General features: G+C 43.6%; 1 protein-coding gene across 1 annotated transcript in view; it reads left to right on the top strand.

Annotated features, from left to right (window-relative positions):
• FRMPD4 (FERM and PDZ domain containing 4) overlaps nucleotides 1-25370 on the top strand; it is a 1562866-nt gene that overhangs the window by 1256851 nt on the left and 280645 nt on the right. The window contains exon 6 of the mRNA XM_086934577.1: nucleotides 7937-8041. Within this exon, the coding sequence (XP_086790703.1) occupies nucleotides 7937-8041 (105 nt within the window). The remainder of the gene's footprint in view (nucleotides 1-7936; nucleotides 8042-25370) is intronic.

Here is a 25370-nt window from a genome sequence, read left to right as displayed (position 1 = left end):
TTCTCGAGGTGGAAGTTCATGTCCCCGAGGAGGATGTAGTCCGTGGAGGCGAGGGAGTGTGTTCTGACGAGGTCAGTGATGGAGTCCCAGAACTGCGGTCGGGGTCCGGGAGGTCTGTAGATGAGGGTGCCTCTGAGAGTGGTGTTGGGGTCGGTGTGGATCTGGAAGTGCAGGTGTTTGGCGGTGCTAAGTGTGTCGTCTGCGTGTGTCGAGATTTTTAGAGTGTTTCTGTGGATGATGGCAATTCCTACTCCTATTCCGTTGGTGCGGCCCTTGCGGGTGATCTTGTAGCCTTCCGGGATGGCTATGGTGATGTCAGGTGCAGAGGAGGGGGTCAGCCAGGTCTCAGTCAGAAAGGCGATATCTGGGGCGTTGGTGTCGAGTAGGTCCAAGAGTTTTAAAGGCATGTTTGCGGGCGGAGCGGGTGTTGAGCAGGATACATCTGAAGAAGTTGGTTTCCATGTTGCGTGGGTTGGCAGGACGGATGCTGGTGAAGCTGCAGTTCCAGCAGGAGAAGGGTCTTTGGGTGCGTTTCGGGGCGGCCAGGCAGCAGGTGTGATATCGTCTGGCATTGAGTGCATGGAGAGTGCTGGAGTCTGTCGCGCTTCCCCCACATTAAGACACGGGAGCCAGGAGGTGCTGTGAAGCACGTCTTTAATTCTCTATGCTCACATCCTAACTAACCCATAATCCCTTAACTTCCTTTCCTCCCCATGCCCCTTCCTCCACTGCCTGTCCTGTCGCAGACAGGGGTCAGGCAGTCACGTCATGACATCTCCCCTTTTGTACAAAGTCTTACTGTGTCTTAAATCACTTCGATGAGGCGCTCCGGCCGTCTGGTTTGCCGTCTGGGTCGATCAGCTTGTTCCGGTGTCCTGACTCGGTGGTGTGTGGGGTGATCCCGTCTTATCGGACTGGAATGACTGTGGTCACTACCCCTGCTTCGATCATCTGAGTCCGTGGAGGACTCCCAGTATTGACTTCCATGCTGTCCCTGAGGGCTGCATCTCTTAAAATGTGAAATGTTTCAGGTAATCCGCTTGTGATCGCCTTCCGCCGTAATCATGGTTCCTTTTCGGCGACTGACTCTTAAGGGATGTGTGAGGTAGCGGCTGTCTGCTTTTGTCCTTCGATCACGCCGGACCATTACCCAGTAGCCCTCTTGGATGTCTGCGGGTCTTGCATGTCTACGTTGATCCGCTTATGTCTTCATCTTCAGTTTCTTTCCATAGTCTATGTTGACCAGTGTTTCGTGATCAATGTTTGGAGCTTGGGGTTGGAACATGTTGTCCAGAGTGGGCAGTCTGGTGCGAGGAACTCTTCCCAACATTAGAGTGGCTGGACATTGATTGGTAGTGTTGTGGGGCGTGGTGCGATATGCTCTCAACACTTTATTCAGTGCTTGTTGGATGTCTCGGTGAGTCAGTTCCGCTTGCTGTACTGCTTTCTTCAGAGTTCCCATAAATCGTTCCACCATGCCATTTGCTTGGGGCCATAATGGTGTGATCTTTTGATGTTTAAAGTCAAGGTGTTTTGCAAAGTCTGCAAATTCGTGGCCATTAAATGGGGGCTTGTCTCGCAGTGTGATGCCCCATGCTGCGAAGGTTTCGTCGAGTACTGGAATCACTGCGGTTGCTTTGGTAGATGGTATCAGGTGTGCAAAAGGAAATCGGGAGTATTCATCCATGATGACAATGATGTATTGACTTGATTTGAGGGGCCCGAAGAAATCAATGGCGACTTGTTGCCACACTCCTTCAGGTAGTTCCGACATTTGTAAGGGGGCTGGTGGTTCGTCACGGCTGACCAGCTGACATGATATACAGTCTTGGAGTGTGTTTTCTACCATCTGGTCTAGTGTCGGAAACCAGACACGCTCCCGTAGAGCTTTCTTGGTGGCACTTATCCCTCGGTGACCTTCATGAGCGAGGTTGATCACTCCTTGTCTCAATCTTTGAGGAATGACAATCCTCCCCCTCTCAGGATTAGGCCGTCTTCGCTGATGGATAGTTTATCATGGATGTGTTTAAACGCCATGAGTTCCTAAGACTTCTGACTTGGGTCTGCTTTTACATGTCGCCATGAGTTGGTGCGAATGTGTTCTGTGACGTCTTGGATAATTGGGTCTTGAATGGATGCTTCTTGAATAGCTTCAAGAGGAACTGTTGGAGGATATGCCGTGTCAATGAAAAAGTGTAGATATTCTTCGGCCACAGAACGTACCTCCTTGGTGGTGAGCTTGGGGTGTCGGGACATGAAGTCTGCTGGGTTTTCCGACTTCCCGGGCTTGTGGACGATAGTGAAAATGTAGTCCTGGAGGCGTAGGCCCCAACGCTCAATGCGTGGAGGCATCTTGGCCTTAGGATTGCCAAAAATAGTAACAAGCGCTTGGTGGTCAGTGATGATGGTAAAGTGCTTGCCATAAACAAATAGATGGAAATGTTCGCAGGCCCAGACCACTGCCAGGCCCTCCTTCTCAGGTTGAGAGTATCGTTTTTTAGTATCGGTGAGGCTGCGACTGGCATAGGCGATGATGTGGCGCTGATCCGAGTCGTCTTGAAATTGTGCCAGGATGGCGCCAAGGCCCACCGGGCTGGCGTCAACAGTAATTTCAGTCCCTTTTTTAGCGTCAAAATAGGCCAGGTTAATGGCAGAGCTGACAGCATGCTTGATTTTGTGAAACGAGCGGTCGCAGGCATCTGTCCATGTGAAGGGCTGAGCTTGGCGAGTGAGCTCTCTCAAGGGGTAGCTGATGGTGGCGAAGTCCTGAATGTATCGAGCACAATAGCTCGCCATGCCAAGAAATGAGCGAAGGTCACTTACATCTTGCGGCGTTGGTGTGTCTGCAAGGGCTGAGACTTTATCGGGGTCTGGTGTCATGCCATCCTTTGAAAATATGTGGCCATAGAATTTCAAAGTCGATTTGTGAAACTCGCATTTGGCTGCATTCAGCATCAGATTTGCATTTAGCAGGGCATGGCAAACTCTGTCCAAGGCCGTATCATGTTCGGTTTGATCTTGTCCGAATACTAGACGGTCATCGCTATAATTGAATGCGTTTGGAATTCCTTGGATGACACGCCTGATGGCTTCTTGGAAGATTTCGGCTGCTGATGATATGCCGAAGTTCAGGCGCTTGTAAAGGAAGAGTCCTTGATGGGTTGTGAATGTGGTAATATAGCGTGACTTGTCATGAAGTTCAAGTTGGTGATAACCCTTATTAAGGTCAAGTTTTGAGAATACTGTGGCTCCGTTGAGACGAGCAATCATGTCACTGATATGTGGCCAAGGGTGACGTTCTCGTTCAATTGCTACGTTGGGTGAGCATGTCTACGCATAGACGCACTTTGTTGTCCTGTCCCTTTTTTGGTACGACCACCACAGGCGATACCCACGGAGTTGGGCCGGACGTGCGCTCAATTATGTCTGTCTTGAGCAGCTCTTGAAGTTCGTCTTCCACAGCCTGTTGTAGATGAAACAGTACCTTCCTGTGGTGTTGTGCCACTGGTGTAACGCGCTCGTCAATATGAAGTTTGACCTTGAAGTGGTTTAACTTTCCCAGTCCTTTGAAAAGATTGGGGAATTTCGCAATGATGTCCGGGGCGTCCTCTGTCATATAAAGAAATTCCACGAGCCTCAATCTTTCTGCTGTCGGCAAACTTAGCAGGCAGTCAGCCACATCCAGGCCCTCAACAACGTGGATATATGCTGGGATTTGTCGGTCTTTGTATGACAAAGTAGTGCTGAAATGGCCTAGGCATGGTAGTGGCTTTCTGGACATCCACGTGAATATTCGAACAGCTGCCGGTTCTAGTTTGGGACGTGGTTTCATGCTCTGGTATTTTAGTGCGCAGATGTAATTTAGTGAGGCTCCCGAGTCCAAAACAAATTTCGCTGGGTGTTCCCCTATTCGGATGTCTAGTTTTGGGTATTTCTTCAGACGGTCTGGATCTGAGACCATACAAATATATTCATCACTGTCTTGTGGTACTGGTGTGCGTGACGGTGACTCACTGGATGTTGACTTTCGTGATCGATATGAGCTTATGGACCGGACACTTGACCGGGAAGAGCTGGAGGAGTGTCCTTCTCGCCCCTTTACTGCACGGGCGTGATGTCTTGTGGACGGTCGAGTTTTTGATGATGTTCGTCCTGAGCGTTGGGTTTGACAAACAGACTCGAAATGGTTTTGCCTGCCACAGCGGTAGCACCTTTGTCCGATGGCTGGGCATTGTCCTGAGTGAGAGTATTCTTGACCACATCTGTAACATGCGGGCGCCGTTCTGCTGTATTTGTTGTGTCGCGATTCACGCGATTCATAGCATGCAGTCGGCCTCCGGGATGATGTGGAACGCGTTGTCCATGATGATATGGAATGCGTTGACCTGCTTGATTTGTGTCGATCTGTCTGATGTTTCTTATCTTTGTGTACTTGCATCCTGAATGCTTGCTCCTTCCTATCCGTCTTGTTTACCTCCATTTTCTTTGCGTGGTCTTCCGCCTGGTCGTTTAGGCATGTCATTTCCTCGATTTCTTCAAGGGTGTAGTGTTTCTTCAATAGCCGCTGGCGTAGCGAGTCAGAGTGACACCCTTCAATTATGCGAAGCAGTAACGCATCCTCTGTGTTGAAATCATCAACGTCGCAGTGGCGGGCTAGTCGCCTGATACGCACAATGAAGTCGCACATGCGTTCATCTTTCTCCTGAGTGGCTAGGTTAAAAGTGTAGCGTTCATAGTCCAAGTTGTACTTGTGTAGGAATCGTCGGTCAAGAGCTCCCTTGACATCTTCGTATGGGGTGGTGGCCGTATTTGGCAGTTCTTTAATGATCTGTGCGATGTCTTTTCCCACCAGATTCCGTAGAGCTATCAGCTTCTGTTTGGGGTCTTGTACTTGTGACCCGGTCATGTAGTCTTCAAAATCTTCGGACCAGCTTTTCCACTTGGGTCCCATGCTGCTGCCGGAGGTCAGTTCCAGGGGTTCTGGTGGTCTTAAGTATGGCACTCCCATGACTTTGGGGTGTGTCGGGCCACCACTGGTGGGTTACCCGGTGCTGCCTGTGCTGCTGGTGCTCCTCCTGACCCACTGGATGAGCTGGTGACTGACATTTCTGTTTATGTGGGTTTCACAGTGTTTTGATTGATATTTGTATCTTTTGTGCAAGGGTGCCTGACCTCAAAATGGCCGACACAAATTTTCAACGAGAGGCTATGAGGGGTGCCTGGCCTCAAGATGGCCGCCGCTCGGGACACGTGGTTTTGCAAAGTCTATGCTTGCAGCCCTTAATGCTTTCTCCCAGGTGTCTGACAAATATTTACTATTGCTGTTGAGTCATATGGGCCAATATCTTGTTTCCCCGGACTGACCCTCTCCTTCTCGATCGTTGCAGTCGATCGGTGGCGTTTCTGGGTGTTCGCGCTGTTTTCGCGCTGATTTCTTTTACTTTCGGACGTTTCTCTGGCCACTTGTGGCGTCGCACGCCGTGTTTCTCTCTGTCAAGCGGCAGCTTACACAACCCGCCAGCTACTTTTTGCGGCAGCAATCAGGGGCAGCGTGCGAGCGTTTCGTTTCACTCGCTCCACACGCGCCGCCCCGACACAGGCTGCAGGCTCCGTTCTCGGCCGCTCACAGGCGGCAGGGGTTTCAAGCAATGTGGGAATTGAGTGACATCCCACCCTCGTCGCTAGTGTCGCGCTTCCCTCACATTAGGACACGGGAGCCAGGAGGTGGTGGGAAGCACGTCTTTACTTCTCTATGCTCACCTCCTAACTAATCCATAATCCCCTAACTTCCTTTCCTCCCCACGCCCCTTCCTCCACTGCCTGTCCTGTCGCAGACAGGGGTCAGGCAGTCACGTCATGACAGGGTCCAGAGTTCCTGGCGCTGGGCGCGGTCCAGGGACGGACGGGCGCAGACGGGCTTGCCTTAGGCGCGCCTTTGGTGAGCCTGCGGCTGCCCGGCCTCGCAGGGTCCGGCATATATGGGGAGGTGGGAGGGAGGAGCAGCTGGGAGGTGGGTCCGGTGAATTGGGCAGTGGTCAGTCAGGGGGGCGGGGCCGCAGGGGACACAGCGGCGGGGGAGACGAATGGCACAGAAGGCAAAAATGGGGCACAGGAGGGGGAAAACAGTGGCACAGAAGGCAAAAACGGGGGACAAGGAGGGGGAAAACAGTGGCACACACAAAGAGGGGGAAAACAGTGTCCCAGAAGGCAAAAAACGGGGCACAAAGAGGGGAAAACAGTGGCACAGAAGGCAAAAAACGGGGCACAAGAAGGGGGAAAACAGTGGCACAGAAGGCAAAAAAAAACGAGGCACCAAGACGGAAGAATCACACTTACGAGCGAGACCTCAGCAGTGCAGGGGCTCACAGGCGGAGCTGTGAGGGGAGGGAGCGACCCACCAGGAGGGTCAGGGGTCTTGATATTTAACTTCCATGCCACTGGTGAATTTCTGATGCCAGTGGAACATGTCCCTATTGGAGAGTTAAATAGCCAATTGGGTGCATCCAGTAGTACCTTATATCTGTAGCGGAAGATCATATGCATTGTGACACTGAATGGAAGTATCACTGTGCACAGAATTATAATTCTAGTAAAAAATAGTACAGTGTGGGGTTCACTCCACAAGTTGTAACTTTTTACAATGATCATTTCCACCAATCTCTTTCCATGTTCCTGTGTACTAAGGAGTTCTTGCAAGAAATGAAGGATATACAAAAGAAACCTATAATGTTTTTTCTATTATTGCAAATTAGGATTTGTTTGGGAAATAAGTCCGAAATTGGGAACAAGGAGAAAGAATATTAACGTATTTTGTTTGACCTACTTACAAAGGATTTTTGAACGGTGTATGGATGGGGAGCACCACATTCAAGGAGCTGCAAATGTTGCCTCAATTAGAAATTACTGGAGAGTTCTTGCAACTTAGCACTAGATATATGTCTTTGTGAATTTTTCCTCTTAACCATCTAGTAGGGATCCATCTTTACTTACATAAGTAAAATGCTCTTAAATATTTGTTGACAACATGAATGATGTAAGGCTATAAGTAAATTTATAAATTGCACAAAGCAATTTGATTAATATATCTCTATGCCTGTCTCTCCATCTGATATTTAGAACCTCCAGGCCTACGGTCCTTCCTTGACGTCCATAATGCTGACTTTTAGGTTCATTGCTTATATAAAGAGATGTGTTGATTCAAACACTTCTGAATCCCTAGAATGTGTCTTTTCAGACATGTTTGTAATATCCTCTCTATTAATCTAGTGCCATTATTCATTCCAAAAATAATTTGGATTGTACACATTTTGTTTGAAGAAGAACAGAAACAGATCTTTAGAGATACTATAACTCACTCATTCTATTATATAGGCTGGCTGTAACTCAGTTATTAATGTAATACAGTTTTAACAACTGAAAATGTGCCTTGAAAGACATTGTACTAAAAGCCAGTACTATTTCTCCATACTCTTGTATCTATTCCACTACTGATTGCAATTATGTTATCATTCGTAACCAATTGTAAATTTAAATTGAAAATGCTAGATATTGCCCTTGCCATATGAGAAACATCTGTTGCAATACGCGATCATATACTTGCGGAATTACTGAGTTAGAGCATGCGCTGTAGACATTGTGATTTTGTCAGAAACTGATACACGTCTTTCTTCTGCTTTTGTTACCAGGTGCAGATTTTGTCTTTGAGTATATAATCTAATCTGCCAATGCTACTTTCTCTAACGCAAAGCAAATCCTGATTTCTGGCTGGATTTTACGATTAGAGTCTGTTCTTGTTCTTGTCCAATAACATGCAGTTGTTAACCAACATCTGTTTATCTGCTGTATATTCATTATTTGTACTTTTGTGCATTTTTCAAATGTGAATAAAGTGGATTTGATTTGATTTGAACCAACAGCTATACCTCTTTCTCTGCAGTCTCCCAAATCAGCATTTATCAGTGCAGCGAAAAAAGCGAGGTTGAAGTCAAACCCAGTCAAAGTCCGCTTTTCGGAGGAGGTTATCATCAACGGCCAGATTTCGGTGAGTCTTGAAAAATTTAACTGTTATCCTTAAAATGTACTTAAAAGAAATTGGCCAAAATAGTTCGAATTGATTCCCCTGCTTAGTTCTCATAATGGCACAGTTTCACATTTTAAGGCGACAATGAACATGGCATTTATAGACAAAGAGGTTCGCCTGACTAGGAGGATGGAAGATTTTATAATCTGGAGAATACTTACATACATGCCTTAAGCAATATATTGTACTGTAACTGCATTTATATAGCTCTTACTACTCCTGATAATGCATAATAGCCTTTATCCTAGGCATCACGCTGCTCCAGAATTCCAAGGTTAGTGATTAGTCCAATGGTTGTTGTTGCTTGGTGGAATTAGTTTTATAGTATTTCACGTTCACTTTAATATTTTTTTTTACTGCTGACAGTGGGATGTATGATGTTTTTTCAACTGCCGTCTACTTGGAGCTCTACCTATGCATACTTTTCCAGTTTGTCTTTTTCCATGCAGTTTTTCTTCCTCGTAATTAATTAAGTCTCTGTGAGATCCTACTCAAGACAAACATAAGCCCAGATTGCATGCCCTCCGCACCCTTCACTGGCTCCCAGTTGCTCATAGGATTTCATTCCCTCCGCACCCTTCACTGGCTCCCAGTTGCTCATAGGATTTCATTTAAAATCCTTGTCCTCGCTTATAGAGCTGTTCATCAAACTGGCCGAGTCTATCTGAGGAAAAGATTTTCCTTATATGTTCCCAATCGTCCTCTCGGATCATCTAATCTCTACCAAATGACTGTACCAAAATTTAAATATAGCAGGCTTGGTGGCCAATCCATCTCTATCAGAGCTGCGAGAGCCTGGATCACCCTTCCTCTTCATTTGAGAACAGCCCCATCCATTACTGTGCTTAAAAAGGGACTGAAGACCCATCTCTTTAACATCACTGTATAGGGTCTCACCCCTTTCTTTTCACCGGATTCACACTGCTCTGCTTCTCACCCACCTCGCGCCAGGATACTATTTTCTTAGTAACAGAGCGCGCTACAAAAGTCTCTATAATAATAATAATAATAATATTTCATGTATATTTGCATAATAAATTGGAAAATGTATGCAGAACTTTTCTCTACAAACGTATATTTTGGATGATTTTTTTCTATGAAGTATATTTTCTGCAGAACTATTTCTTTTAGCATCAAACAAGAATATAAGCTATATGGAGTATCGTAAAAATCATAATATTGATGTGACTGTCCTGAAACATAACACTTTGCAAATTAGATTGCTACATTTTTCATAAATGTTGCGAGAGCAAACTTGGCATATCATAGCTGAAATCCGCTGGACATCACACGTTTTTTTTAAAGAATGGATACTTTAATGCAAAAGTTATACTGTGAATTTTCTAGAAAATATTGCTCTACTTTTTGATGCTACTCAGCAAACATTTCCTTCTGTTTTTTTCTGTGTTTCTGAGGTAGCAGAAAAAAGGGCTGAGTTTAGTGAACCAGTTTTATACTTTTGTTCACAAATTGAAATTTGACTCCCAGAGGTGGCCAGAAGGTACACAAACATGGCGGTTTTTATTATTTCGCTGGTGTTCACACTCAATGGCCATTTTCAATTAAGTTTACACTGAAGCTTGCTAAAAAAAAGTGTAATTCTAATAAGAAAGTTCTTACTGCATGCATGATTTGAGAACAATAAAAGGGAGATTTAGGGATGACAATAGAGGGAATTTAATGTTGCCATTAACTGTATTGAATCAAAGGAAGATTTGAGCAGTAGGAAAAGCAAAAGTTCATTTTTTGCACGGATGCACTAATTTGGGAGTGTTGGCATATATACTATAGTGAAGTAACAGGATACACAAAGTGTAGCTGATCAGCTAAAATCTGTACCAATAAATCCACCCGCTCCTGAAGAAGGTTTTGACATTGGACAATGGCACCTTTTGGATACTGGTGTTTTGGTGCTGTCCTTCCACCTGATAGATGCCAAACCATGGCCAATATCTGGTACATTGTGTCATACTTTTTTCTTTTTTACTTCTCCTAACTTCTTTTCTGTTTTACCTGGCAGCATTGAGTTGCAGAGTGACATTGACAGGAAGGCATGGCCTCCCACTGCAGAGGTACTGAGTGATAGTAACTCTTGCTGGCCTTGAGAGCTAAAAGACGCAAGCTTATCTGAGCACTTTTCGTTGGCCAGCTGACGTGCACCCCTTAAAGTCTCTTCTGTTCGAGACACCTTCACAGTAGAAGAGAGAAGGGGTAAAGAGATGCACCCTCAGGTCTACGGTAGAGCAGTGGGCTACCTCACAAAGGGCCAACAATCCAACCCAGATGCTGCTCTCACCCTGATGCTGCTTAATTTAACATCACTTTTTACCAGAGTGATTACTGTCGTTTATCTTTGTTGGGCAGCAATCCTAAGTGCCGTTTTCATCTCTGTTTACTTCATATAGACAAATCCGTACCATCAGATAAGAACAGCTGACAGAAGTTTAGCTCTGTTCCTCATTCCGCAGCCGCGCACATCCTGCAACTCCAGCCACAGCGTATTGCGCCTTGCAGACGTCGGACGTACAGACCTTCCGTGCAGGCGCGATTCGGAGCTTGCGGAGGATTCACAGCGGTGGCAGCTGCGAGGGGGAAAAATGCCTTCCGAAACACCGATGCGGGCAGAGGACCCGCGGAGGACCCGCGGATCGGGCTGAGAGGGCCCGTGAAGCCCGGTGGAAGGCGATCCTTTTGAAGTGTATCTTTGAAGACTTTGTGCCGGGCAGAGGACCCGTAGCGCGGAGCGTAGAGCCCTCAAGCAGCCCGGCGGAAACAACCCGGTGGAAGGAGGGCTTTGGAGTGTCTGTGGCTCTAGGCTTGCCGGGGTTGCGTGGCGAAGGTTGAGTGGAGGCACCCGGCATTAGTACTTTTTCATGCCGCCCTCTAAAAACGCTGGGAGAGTTCAAGTCAGCATTTGAACTATTAATAAGCACTTGAACTATTAATTTGTCGATGGTGGCAGGATGCTGATTGTGTGCAAAAGGCTGACCGAGGAACAGAGGTCAGTGGGGAACTCAAAGGTGGAAAAGGTGTAATTGTTTCACCAACTGAGGCTATGTTTGTTTATTTTTAAACATCAGCGGCAAATTTAGTCAATATAATTTAAAGTCAAGAGTGGTAAAAGGAGCTGTCCTCCCCAGTAATTACAGGAGCCGGGGAAGTACCCCCCTACCAGGCCTCACCGTGGTTGCTCAGTTCACCGAGAGGGTCCAAAGAAAAAGAGAAGCTAATAAACATGGCACCGGCCAAAGTAAGAGCCCGCAAAAACTTTAAAACTGGGAAAAAGTCTGAGAAGAACCTATCAGATACCGGAGAAGGCAGTGGAACAGGCAACCCAAAATCGGCGTTAAGTGAGACTGCTAGAAGGGAGAAACAAACTACTAAAAATGTCCAATACTTGGTACTAACACCCAAATCTGCGAAGCCAAAAGTAACAAGGGGTGGCTCATCAGTATCGAACTCGATCAAAGACTTTTTGGGAAGACACTTTAAGGGGAAGGATGTAACTAGTAAGGAGGCAAGTGTTCTGGCAGATACAAACTCTGAGGCTAGGAGTATTGAGATCTTAACCTCCTTGAACCAGTCTATACTTAATGTATCTGGGGTCCCGCTGAATCCACGATGGTCTTCTTTGCCAAGAATGTTCCAGTGGTCAATTGATTGTGAAATCGAGGACGAAGGAGAAGATAAATCCACAAGTAGTAAACAAATAAGCTCAAAAAATTAAAATGGAACTATGTCACAATCTAAGGAGAATGTGGACGTGGACTGCTCTTTTGGTTTAGGGAATGACCAATTGCACTCACCAGTGCATGGGCTTGAGGTTACAGGAACCTCAAGTACTTCCATGCTTGAGGTTATGTGGATCCTTCATTAAACCCTGCAGGGTCTGCTAGAAGTTTCTGTACTAAACAACGATCTTTTAAAAACCCAAGGGGAGCAGACCAAAGCTATTTTGGGTGAGTTGTCCCAAATTAGAGGCTTAATGCCGTCTCTAGTTAGACCGATTTGTGGAGATCAGGGGCCAGATGTATCAAAGGGTTTTACCCATTCTGTGTCTATGGGAAAATGTGTTCATACATATGGCCCCAGGATATGGTAGGTAGTAATGAGGAAGAGGAAGATGCGGTAAGGGTCCCAATTTCAAAGAAAGAGGAACCATCAGTATATATATCCAGGCAACCAATGATTCTGCAAAAATGGGGTGAAATGAGATATTATACGTGTAGATTCCAGAGAAGGGAGGTTGCTCGCACAAAAAGATGTCTATCAAAATATCCTGTCAGGAAGTTGAGAAGAGGGGAAGGAGAAAAGATGGAATTAGTAGGTAAAGAGAGGGAAAAAATACAAAGACTAAAGGAGAATAAGGTAAAGCCCACGAGGGTACAGGAAGAACATTGGAAAAGTTTAGAAAGATTAAAGATCAATAAAAGTGTACTGCTACCTACAATAAGGGAGATGGAGGGCGAAGAGGGGAAAACTCCAAAAAGGGGAACAACGAGACAAGTAAGCTCAGGAGACTTAGGAATGCTTAGGTGCAGCAAGGCCCCGGTTGAAAATGAGAAGGGAGATCATTTGTTAATGAGACGGGTAGCCAACTTAAAGGGGGATGCCTATGGTTCTAGGCAAGCAGGTACTCAAGATCTATGAGTTTTCCTAAAACCTGATAATGATGGTAAAGGTGGAAAAAAAGTTAGAAAACTAAACCCATTAATTCGATCACAACTCTTATTCACTATGGCAAAATGTACAAGTTTAAGGAGCATTGGCACAAAGGACCTTAAGGAAGTAGGGTTTGTTACAAGCAGTACAGGGGGTGAAGTGGCTAAGGTCCTCTTTTATTCTGCCTGGGTGCGGTGGAAAAAGCAAAAAATGAGCTACAAAAGGAGGGGATTAGATTGGTAAGAAAGGAGGAAATACAGGGACAGTACTTCCTGATGAACCATGCTTGTCTAGGGTTACGACAGATAAGGTTAATCAACTCGAATTTGAATAACAAGGAGGATATTACAATTACTGTAACTGACTGTGAATTTGCAGGGTATGAAGAAGATGTATTTGCTGGAATTAGGTATTAAGCCCTAGCCTCCCCAGAATTTAGGGAGTATGATGAAGAGGGATTTCTTAGTGAAATCGACTAGGAGCATGGGTCATCACACAGTCTATCAATCCTATCATGGAATATAAATGGTTACAAGAAGTTATCCGCACAAATCGAGTTTGATAAAATTATAAAGAGTAACAATATATTGTGCCTACAGGAGACATAGCTGTGTGACGATACCCTAGAATCCTTAGTAACAGAAGGATTCGCCCAACACTCCAAAGCAGCAAAGAAAAATAATCTGGGGAGGCCATCAGGGGGTCAACTTACGCTGGTCTCCTCACAGATATTTAGCGAAATTGAAAGGTTAAATTTACTTTGTGAGTGGGCGTTGGGCTGCAGAATTCTACCGCAGAAGGTAGACCCCTGCTATGAGGGAATATGCATCATAAATGTGTAAATACAGAAGGGAAAGGATCATGAATATAAGGGGAACTTGGGAAAATTAAAAGAAGATTTAGAGTACATTAGCGTTAAGCATGAGAAGGACATAGTATTGGTGGTAGGTGATTTTAACCATAGACTTGATCCCCTAAGGGTGGATAGTCGGTATGAAGAATTCTTAGAATCCCACAATATTGAAGTAGCAATCTTTCCTAGGGGGAGATTTCACAGCAGGACGAGACGTTCACTCAGTTAATGGGGTCTCTGGGCATGGTATGTGCAAATGGGAGACTTCAGCCAGACCGGCCAGCGGGACGGACCTTTGTGAGAAGCCGCAACTTTGTCCAATTGACTAAGTGTTTCGCCAGGCTTGGTGTTTTGATTTAATAAAAAATTTTGAGGTGATGAAAACGACAGGCAGTGACCACTTCCCCTTGAGGGTAGAATTACACATACTGAAAAGTGAAAAAAGAGAGAGGGCTCTACAGGTGCACATGGACTATCCAAAACGGCTAACATCCTGTTTATCGGTTGAACATATAGAAAAGTTAAAGTTAATCCAGCAGTCGATCCCAACTGAAGAAATTCAACTTAAAGTAGGAATTCCTTGGTTCGAACTAACCATAGGCAAGCTGGCGGGCTCCCTAAAGAAGGTATTCAAGACAAAAAAGACAGGATTGGGTAGCCATGCTGTTAATAAAAACAGGAAGCCCTGGTTTGACGAAGAGTGCAGGGTAGCCAAGGCACAGATAAGACTGAAGACTTCCGTGCAGCCTTTGATCTGGTGGATAGAGAGCTGTTGTGGAAGGCCTTAATTAGTTATGGAATTCCAAATGATCTACTACGGCTGATACAAATGCTCCACACTAAAAATTGGGCCCAGATAACCTTAGACATAGATGGCAGTTTATCTGGGAAAATAGAAATTGGAAATGGGCTATGGCAGGGATGTGTATTGGCCCCCCTGCTCTTTTCCTTGTTCTTAGCGACCTGCCATTGATCTTGGCTAATGCCAATTGGGCAAGCCCGAAATTAAATGGCAAGCAGATCGCTTGCTTACTTTATGCCGATGATCTGGTGATCATGGACCTGACTGAGGTTGGCCTGCAAAGGAAATTGAATTTATTTAATGACTATTTTTCCAGGAAAAAACTTGTGATAAATATGGATAAGACCAAAACCCTGAGCTTTGGCCGTAAGAAAACTGGGTTCTCTTGGAGGATAGAGTCAGAGAAAGTGGAATCGGTTACTGAGTATAGATACTTGGGGCTATGGTTCGACAAAAGTTTGAAATGGAATACCCACCTCGAGGCGTCAAAAGTAAGAACCTCTGCTTCAATCAGCGGCCTGAAATTGTTTAATAAGACCTATGGTGCAATGACCGACAGACCAGTGCTAAAGACATATGCAGCTATTGTACCCCCACAATTTTTGTATGGCGCTGAACTGTTATTTCTAAGTGGCAAGGAAAACGGGGATGCCGAGGAAGGTAAAAACTTTAAAAAGATATTTACTCTCCCCTTGACAGCAATGGTTCAGGCCGTAAGATTCGAACTCCGTTTGACCTCATGGGGTATTCAAGTTGGTATGGCCCTATTACGCTTCTGGCAACGCCTAGAAGTAGGCGTAAACACCAAAATATCTCAATGGTGTAAAAATGAAATACAGAATAGTGAACGAAAATAGGCAAGGGAGATCAGGGGGATTATAACAAAGCTATGTAATAAGATGGGAGTTAATATACGCCCCACTGTTCAGGTGGTTAATATCGAAAAGAAGACACTCAGGTTGTTGGGGAGGGAAATATTCAATGCATAGGATCAAAACTACCTTGCAAATAAAATCTTGATTTGTTTTATGGCTGCTGCATGGAAAAATGATCAATGCTTCCCTTATATTGATAAGTGACCGGATTGTCAATTAAGAAACCAAGTTTTGAGGGTAAGAATTGGGGTAAACCCTTGTTATATGAACAATCTGGTAAAGCGTGCTTTGATAAACAATACGGGAGGCTGCACTTGCTCCTTGGGTATCCAATGTGATCTCCCGCATATTTTATTTGATTGCCTGAAGTTCCTGGACTTACGTATTATGCTTTTAAAACCAAAAGTCATGAAATATGAGATTAAAACAAGGACCCAGGCTGTGACACTGATGACCAAAATAACCTATTTAGATATTGCTGTGGCCATGGGGAAATTTATGCAAAAAGTGAAGGCAGTTTTATACCTTTTTAATGAATTTTAGCTAGTTTTCCCGCAATTTAGGTAATAGTGTGTTTTTAGATTGAACTTGTTTTTAGGATATATTTATGCGTGCTAATGAAAAGGTTTTTTTAGATTCATTTTTATTAATGATATGTATTGTTTGTAGACCAATGGTCCGAATAAACGTGAAATAAACTGACTGACTGCTGTTCACATACATGCTAACGTTCTGTGCCCAAAAGTGGTAGGATTATTCAGGTTTTGAAATTGCTAGCCATCAACAAAAATATGGCATGTCCCTTTTTCACAGTGAAGGCATTCGTGTAAATTACATCATGACTCCCAGGAAGGAGTTATATTGGTCAAACTAATAATGAGGAAGGCAGTTCCTGACAACAATTTTTCTGGCCACAAAAATCACTTCCAAAGATCTTTGGCAAAACCAATAGGTCTGGCTGACACAATAGTTACATTTCTTTTAAATTTGTACTCCAAGCATATGCAAGAAAAACAGAAAATAAACCATCTCCTAAACATGGTGCCCAGGCACTTTCAATACATATTTTACATTTAAAAATAATCCAACTATTTTATTAGAACAATACAGGCGGTTTACTGACACAAAAAAGGTACTACTGGTTCTGAATTGCTGTAATCTGGAGAAATAGTTTAAACACCCAAGAATTACAAAAACATAAAAAAATTGAAATGGGAGAACGGAAAGAAAAAAGCACCGAGCCCAGTCTTCAAAACGTATCTGAGAAAGGGGGTCACCTTGAATCGATTTGTAAAACATTGTGACAAAAGGTAGTGGCCACTTGAAGTGGTGACCTTACAGGTAGCAGTTAAATGTTTCACTTGTCAAAATCAGTACACATTTCATGTCCCAGATAGTGTCTTACAAAAGCTTAAATCCAAAACACTTTACAGATTAAGGCAATCGTGTTGCTTTTTACTCAAATTATTGCATCTTCTTTAGAAATAATTGCGAAAAAAATAAGCGAGCTATCACTCTAAATTTTTCCCTCCCTTCATTGACCCTTGTCACTGTCCCCTTATTTCTTGGCAAATGTGAAGACACTTTTAGTTTCATTTTCCAGGAACAATTCTGCATTTAATCGCAGGTTGCCTTCTCTGGGCCTTTTTTTGGGGGGTTCACTGCAGGAGGTACAGTTAATTGCAGATGCCTGCTCAGGCCTTCTGAAAAGCTGTAGGGTGAGAAGCTGAAACAAATGGGTTGCATAACTGCCCAAAACGCAGTAGACTAATGTCTAAATAACTAGGAATGGCAAGTAAGTCTTTTTTCCAAAGAGCTTAATCGAGATTTACTTGGCCAAGTGACGAGGATGCAGCCCCCTGCGTCACATGAACTGTGACAGTGCTGTGGCAAAGGGGTTAGAAACATCAGGCCAGTCAGTTTGCAGCTTTATCACACAGACAAAGGTTAATTGGACGTTTTGCTGCCCACTCGTTCTGGTATTCTCTCTTGAGAGTATGCGAGGATGTGGTCGGAGGTTTGCTGACTGTGTGCACAGTTTCTCTGACGTAAGTCGACAGATCAATCAAAGACCACTCTCGGACTTTAGATTTATCTTGGCCCAAGTATAATTACACCACTTCACTTTAAGTAAAGACTTGTAAGCTGCTTGACAGTAGAGCTTTGTTATTCCGGTAACTTTGAATAATTACAACAACAACAAAAAACGTGATGTGAATATTACACTCCAGGGAACGAGCTGCTTGCACTCTATCCGCCAAGGCCCGGCGGCTGTCAGAGGGGGCAGTTTGCGGTCCAGCCTTACCCTTGTTCAATGAATGTAATAAAAACAGAAGAAACGTGCAACTGGGACCCACAACCCTTAGACTGATAAGTGAAGGCTTTTAAATACACGTTTTCAAAGTAAACATAGCGCCAGGCAGTCTTAAAGTTGAATATACATATTGTTAGACTTGACAGCCTTTTGCTGGTCTTCCCCAAAATGTTTGCCTGCTTACCTCCACTTTTTGTTGTATTCTTTTTGTTGGGCTTAGGACTCCGAACACTTTACCACTGCCAACCAGTGCTAAAGTGCTTGTGCATCTCCTCTCAACATAGTTTAATTGATTAATCCACAATTGGTATATTTAATGTATCTGTAAGTCCGTAGTAGAGTGCACTACCTGTGCCCAGGAGCTGTAAATGACATGCTACTAGTGGACCTGCAGTACAATAAGAAGTTGGTCACAATAGCAATAGGACACTTCAAAGTAAACTTTGAAAAATTTGAATGAAAGCAGTCACAAGGACATGTACATAAGTTTGCAGTAGATGCAATTTATTCTCAAAAAATCAAAATCAATTGTTAAAGACATCACAATTGTCTATCCACTTAGGAGAAGAGTGCTCAGGTTGAAAGGAAGGTGAGAATAAAAAGTGTGTTTGTTAGGGTTGAAAGAAAAGGAAAGATAATGTGCCATCTATACATTATATATGTCCGGCCTACAGAAGGCGAATCATTATAACCAAAATATAGCAATCTGTGGGCTCTGAAAACAAATCTCGGTCGTTTATGTTTGTTAATGGAAGAACAGAAGTCAACGTTTGGACCCCTTCCCAAAATCAAGGTTGTTGAATCCTTAGCATAGGGTCTTCATCAGGACAGAAAGATCGAGCACCAAATCAGAACCAAGCAAGGGAACTCAGGATGGATTGAATGGATGGAGGGCTCCATAACGCTCTCGGAACGTGGGCAAAGGTGCAACGAATCACCTTAGCACAGGCCATCCAAAGGAATGAAAAGTGAAGCGTGTGGACAAATCTTGAGGTTTCACATTGGATGTTGAGGCAGATGCATTTAGTCACCTGGCCATCAAACACTCAGAGGAAAGTGAGTCGGAGGATCTCACAATGTCTAGGACCAAACCGAGTGCAAACTTATGGCGACCTGATAAATCTCCATCTGCAGTCAGCGCCAAGAAGGACCTGCAGCACTGATTGTGCCACCCACACAAGTAGCCCTTTAAAATATGCCTCAGGCCTGCTATGTCTCAGGTCTGCCACTGCTGAGCCTCTGTGTGTGCAGTTTACACTGCCATGTCGACTTGGCATTTAAACCCCTTGCCAAACCTTAAACTCCCCTTTCATTACATGTACGTCACCTCTAAGTTAGGCACTAGGTAGCCCATAGAGCAGGGTGCTGTGTAACTAAAAGGTAGGATGTGCACTTTTTAAGTTTTGCATGTCCTTGTAGTGAAAAACACCTAAATAATTTGTTTACTACTGTGCCCACTATCCTTCTCATGAGTTAACATTGGGAATTCCTTATTATACTTTTGAGCTGCAATTTCTGATTGGGAAGGAGTAGCTTTGTCATGTTTCATATAATTGATATGGTAATTATAAATCCTCTTTGCTGGCAAAGTTGGATTTAACATTACTATTTCAGAAATGCCACTTTTAGAAAATTGTCATTTCTCTGCTCTTAAAGCTCTATGTGCTTGCAGCCTGTCTCCAATACACATCTGGGGTGGGTTACAGATGAACTTTGCACATTCCCTACTGACAGCCTTACACAAAGGAAGGGTTGGTGTGATTGAGTTCCCATCTGCATCCTGATGGCTCATCCTGGTCAGCATGGGAGGGAGGAGCTGACACTTACACCTGAATGGACTCTGTTCTGTCGCTCCTCAAAGGGTTGATTATCTGCCTGTAGAGCATGGGTACTCACAAACTTTCTCTTTGGCCAAATTTACAGAGTGGTCTGTGGCCGAGGGCTGCACCGATGGGGATGGGGTCAGTGGGGGGGCGAGGCTAAAGCACAAAAAAAACCTGCGACCATGAGACACAGGCCCCTGCAGCGGAAGCATTAGTCCATTGAGCCACCAGACCCAGCGTACACACATCTATCTCTCTCTCTCTCTCTCTCTCTCTCTCTATCTCTCTATCTATCTCTCTATCTATCTCTCTATCTATCTCTCTATCTATCTATCTATCTATCTATCTATCTATCTATCTATCTATCTATCTATCTATCTAACTTTCTCTCTCTTTCTCTCGCTCTATCTCTCTCTCTCTCCCTCTCTCTCTCTCTCTCTCTCTCTCTCTCTCTCTCTCTCTCTCTCTCTCTCTCTCTCTCTCTCTCTCTCTCTCTCTCTCTATATATATATATATATATATATATATATATATATATATAAAAATCTAGCTCTACCTCTCTATCTCTCTCTCTCTCTGTCTGTCTCTGTCTCCATCCGTCTCTCTCTGCATATCTGTCTCTGTCTCTAGCTGTCTCTATCTCTAGCTGTCTCTATCTGTATTTGTCTCTATCTGTCTCTGTCTGTATATCTGTCTCTGTCTGTCTCTATCTCTATCTGTCTCTGTCTCTATCTGTCCCTGTCTCTATCTCGGTATCTATCTCTGTCTTTCTCTATCTGTATGTCTGTCTCTATATGTCTCTATCTATTGTCTCTATCTCTGTCTGTCTCTGTCTTTATTTGACTCTATCTCTACCGGTCTCTATCTGTTTCTGTCTCTGTCTGTATCTCCGTCTCTATCTTTCTCTGTCTCTGTCTGTATCTGTCTCTATCTTTCTCTGTCTCTATCTGTCTTTGCCTCTATCTGTCTCTGTCCAAACAGGAAGTTTCCCAAAAGGCCCTTTAAAAGTCAGCTGTTAAAGCGCGTACAGCTTACTTTTAAAGGGCCTTTTGGAAAGCTTTACTACAGTGCCGTGAGGTCACAGGGGCTGGCAGGAAGCACAGAAGATGACCGCAGAAGCATACTAGTGAACAGTCATCTTCTGTGTTTACTGCCGGCCTCACTGGAAACATAGAAACGGCAAGGCAAAGTCCATGGGCCACTAATGAAGGCCTGCCGGGCAGCGGGCCATACTATTAAATTAAAAATGTTGCTTTCACCACATTATCTGAATCCTTTTCACCCTTTACACAGCTAGAACACTCTTCTGCTCTGCATGTTCTATTGGAGCAACCCTTTTTCCTGTCCCTCGCTGCTAATTACAGTAAATAATATACTGTTGCATAAAACTTAAGGGAATAAAAAACCTTTGTACAGAAATAAGTTTGTGGTTGTTGTGCTTTAGACAACTATCTGTATTCACTTACTGTGAGCCAACAGGGTTTGGGCTCAGCAAATAATTCATTATAGTAGTATTGTAGGTTGTGATTGAATTCTTTCTTGAAATTAGGTCTAGGACCATTGTCTTTCGCATCACAGCATAACCAACACAGCACTCAATTTTGTTTCTAGCCTCCCTGTGTTTTAAAGCAGTGGCTGCCGAGTTCTTTGTAAATCAATCAACAATAAACGTGTCAAGATATCTCTAGAGATTAATCTTCCTGCTGGAGTGAGCTGAAGTTTTGTCTATTGGCAGTTTGAATATGGATATGAGTTTGAACTCATCCATAAGGTAGAACAGAGGGTTAATATGCCTGCTGCAAAGAATGTGTGCCACGCAGATCACATACATTTATTTTATGTGCATAGCTCTGTAGGTTACTGCTTTTGTCACAAAAGATCCTTTTGTTACTGTGCAGTCAATATGTTACAATAGTAATCTAGCACAGTGAGCTATGAACTACCATCAAGGTGATGCATGAAAACTATATGGTACAGGTTAGAAAGTTATGTTTTTTCCAGTCTTTCATTATCCTAATGTTTCTGAAAAGGTTTGTTTGGGTAGAAATAAATTCTTATTAGTAAATGTAACCCTAACCTCTGTGTTACATTTTGAATTACAAGTTTGTGCTTATCCAGCCTAAGTACACTTAAAAAATGCCTACACCTCTTAGTGTCCTCTGTAAACTTTTCTTTACACTGATTTACTCATATATTATTCATTGTCTCTATGCGTGCTTGATGTAAAGCGCTCACACACCATAATCTAGTATGAGAAATGCTAGAAAACAAATTAAATACATGAGAGAGGGGCTATGGAGAGATGAGGGACACTGTTAGAAGGTGATAGTGAAGGCACCATTGAATGACCCCAATTAAGATTGTTGTATCCTAGTGCACTATAAGCCTTTCATTTACCATGCCTTAAAAGCTAATACAATTGAATATATATTGAAAAATGTGTCATAGAATGCACTTTTTGCCATTTTCGCCCACATTTTCTTGGGGGAGAACCCTCCCAAACCCTACTTGGAGTGGTCAGACTCGCTCCCTGCACTCGCTATGCAACCTATGGGTGCTGGTCTGGCAAAATTTGCCAGGGCTGCTTTAGCTTCCCAGTCCGGCCCTGTTTCCGAGGGCTTGTTGGCTTGCATCTTGTTTCTGAGACTCAGAGATATCAAGTCTCACCACCTACTTCCGTGCCTGGCCCTCTGGAACTGGAGCCAGGTGCTTGCTTCAGACAAACTGATGCATCTCCTGTCTGCATGTAGCAAACCCAAAGCATTGTCGCTGTTGCGGGAGCAGATTTGGCACATCTTTTAATCTTCATTGAATCAATGTTTTTTGGAGGCACCTTGCTTTTCAGGAAAGTAATCACTGCTTCATAGTACTCCATGGCTACGGGATATGGTGCATTATTGCAGGCATCTCTCATTGGCTCTTCACAGGGCCATTGTAGAGCAAATTTGCATTCAGCCCACAAATCATTCGGCACTACAGTGTCAAAGAATGTATTCAAATCCATCCACAGCACTTTTGAAATGTTAACAAATCTAACAACCTGTGTGTACCACTGTATGGGCTTATTTCTTAACTTTAGAAAATTGATGCTCCAAGACACATGAACATATTCTGCTTCCTGTATTTCTCTGAAAGGATAAGCCAAAACTTCTCCTTCATCCAATGAACCAGTCTGTGATTGATTGTGTGCTGCATCTACCCCAATTGCTTCGTTTTCTTTTCAGTCTTCTTTGCCCATTAGTTTTCCAATTTCTCAAAATCACCTCATCCATGAAGGCATTTTACTAATTCAGTTATGTGTAATAGCATTCCTGAAGAATTCATTGTCTTAATAGACTCATCATCTAGGTGTACCCTTAAACCTTTCTGAAATGGAACACTTAGAAATACCTACATCATATTTTCCAGAAATGTCTGTTAATGTATCATGTGTGACTGTCTTTACACAAATACATCAATTCTTTCTTTCCCTTGGCACTGGGTCAATTGGTTGAGTTGTTTGCAGGCCACCCCATGTTGTTGTGCTCACCCACATGCATCACACTCAGAGATGGGTGGGAGCTAAGAGGAGGTGAAGGAGGACAGCTGATATCTGGATTTCTGGGTGTCTCCTGCGAAGTCGCCCTTCAAGACCCCTTCTTCTCTTTTGACACAGCCAATGCAGTGGTAATATTTGCCCTCATTCCAAATGACCGAGGTGGGCTTTAAAAGTGCCTCAGTACTGCTAATGTCACTTGTGTTGCTGCACCTGTCACCCTGTCACTGCGCTTTGTCTGCTCATGAAGGTGGGTGAACTCAGTGTACAGCAGGGTGGGGTAGCTGGGCGCTTGCTGGTGCATAGCATTTAGGAGTCAAGAGATACGGATCTCCATTTAGCGTTAAGGGGCAACTAGTGAAGTGGTGGTACAAGAGCTTCTGGTGACCCGAGGCTTGAGGCCAGAGACTCAAAAAGCTGAGTTCAGCAAAGTTTCCAGAATTCCCCATTTGGCTTATTTGCCCAGAAAACTGCAATTTTAACTTCATCTGCACCCTTAATCCTGTGGTTGGGCGGAGGCAGCAGCAACATCAAGACCAGATGGAGGAGGTAAGTTGGTGCATGCCTGTCCTGCTGAGTATCTGATAGCTCCTCTGTGTGTGTCTTCATTTATAGAGATCCTGAGGAGAACCAGCAGAGAACTTGTGGAGAGAGGCATGAACAAGGGGGGTCTTTCTTTCCCCTTTCAACTTTCTCTTCTCTCCCCTTGGATTGTTTAAAGTGGACAATAAGTCAGATAACCCACATTGGCTGGCCTGGAGTCACTGCTGTGGTCTGATACCGCCGTATTCTGCTGGTGGGCCCCAGTGCCTGGAGTCATTGCACCAACGTGAGTTCAGTGGGGAGGTATAACGAGCCTGTCTCAATCATCGGCCAGAAAAAAGGCATGGTAGCCTCTGAGATACTCCAATTCCTGCAACCCCCCTGCATCAAGCTACATTCTATATCTCTGTTATTTTTTTTTAGATCTACAAAATGGTAAAATGCAAATTTCGGTCAGGGAAGGAGAAAGAGCCTGGGTCAAGTGACGCACAGGCAGGTACCACCTAGGACGCTCTTCTTAATTGGACTGTCAGTGTGTTTGGAAAAGGATAGAGCTAGTTGAGATGAGATTATCATTGGACCTGGGGGAGAATTTGAAGTTTGTCACCTTGCAACTTAACACCTTACATCGAGATACTAATGGGACCTCCCTGGCTGCAGGGGAGAGTGTAGTGACTTTACAGGAGTCTTTACAGGAATCTGCCTCTCCTGGTCAGATTCAAGAGGGAGGGAGGCTCAGCGGTTTCTGATCTCTCATTAAGCTTTAATACCAGTGACGCCACTCCAAATCTCATCAATTGCAAAACAACAGGTAACTAATCCACTTGATCATCCTGTGACTCTCCCTGCTAGGGATGCAAGGACTCTCAAAGAACTCAAATCCTTAACAAGTGGGCTCTTGGACCAGTTAAGAATGACGCTTACCATTGCCATAACCCCCATTTTGGACATAATTGGTGCGCTAGAGAAAACGATCCTGGGTATAAGATCTGTATTAAAATCTCAGTCAGTGACAAATCCATTGCTGCCCCATTATCTCTTTTCTTCTGAGGTAAGCCCTCACGGTACAACCATACTAGCCAGAAACAGTGAAAAAACCTAGGGCTCTTCACACCAGAACCAGAAGAGGATAACCGGCACCCACATCTGTTTTTTCTTTTTAGAGAGGGACATAAATATTTTGGCCCCACCGAAAGATGTCAGTTGGGAAGGAAAGGGAACCATAGATTGACCTTCCTAGTTTAATAAGACTATTGAATGCCCCAGTAGCGATTAGATACTGATTAGATACCCCCTGGAGTACGACTTCTCAGCAGATTATAAATCTGCTCCAGCATTGCTGCACAAACATGGCTGTAATAGTGGGGGTACCACCAGTGTCAGAGGGAAGGGAAGAGAATTTCTCGGACTTAAAAAATAAGGATCACTGACAGAATATCGACAACGAAAATATCATGGTGCTAAAATATCAGGACCAAAATATCGTCATGAATATCTATGTCCTATCTACATTATGGTAAGTACAAAAATATCGAGAAATAAAATACTGTTGTTAAAAATATAATTGGTAAAAATATAGTTTTTTTTCATGTTTAAAAAATAATGTACAATAAAGGAAATAATACATATAATTAAAAAATATATAGTAAGGATTATAAGAAAATGTTTAAAATTATAAGTAATAAATATAATGTAAAAATAAATTAAACATAAATGTATATAAAATATAATATATATTTATTTATTATTATTGATAAATAACTATTTTAATAAATGATAAATTGTTAAAAACATATACAAAATTATAAATACATATATATACACATATGCCAATAACATACAAATAAAAATGTATATATATAATTAAAATTTTAAATGAATGT

This window comes from Lissotriton vulgaris, chromosome 8, assembly GCF_964263255.1.
Source record: "Lissotriton vulgaris chromosome 8, aLisVul1.2, whole genome shotgun sequence".
NCBI classification, from domain to species: Eukaryota; Metazoa; Chordata; class Amphibia; order Caudata; family Salamandridae; genus Lissotriton; species Lissotriton vulgaris.
The sequence above is the reverse complement of the archived record's forward strand: the minus strand, read 5'-3'. Positions and strand labels throughout refer to the sequence as shown.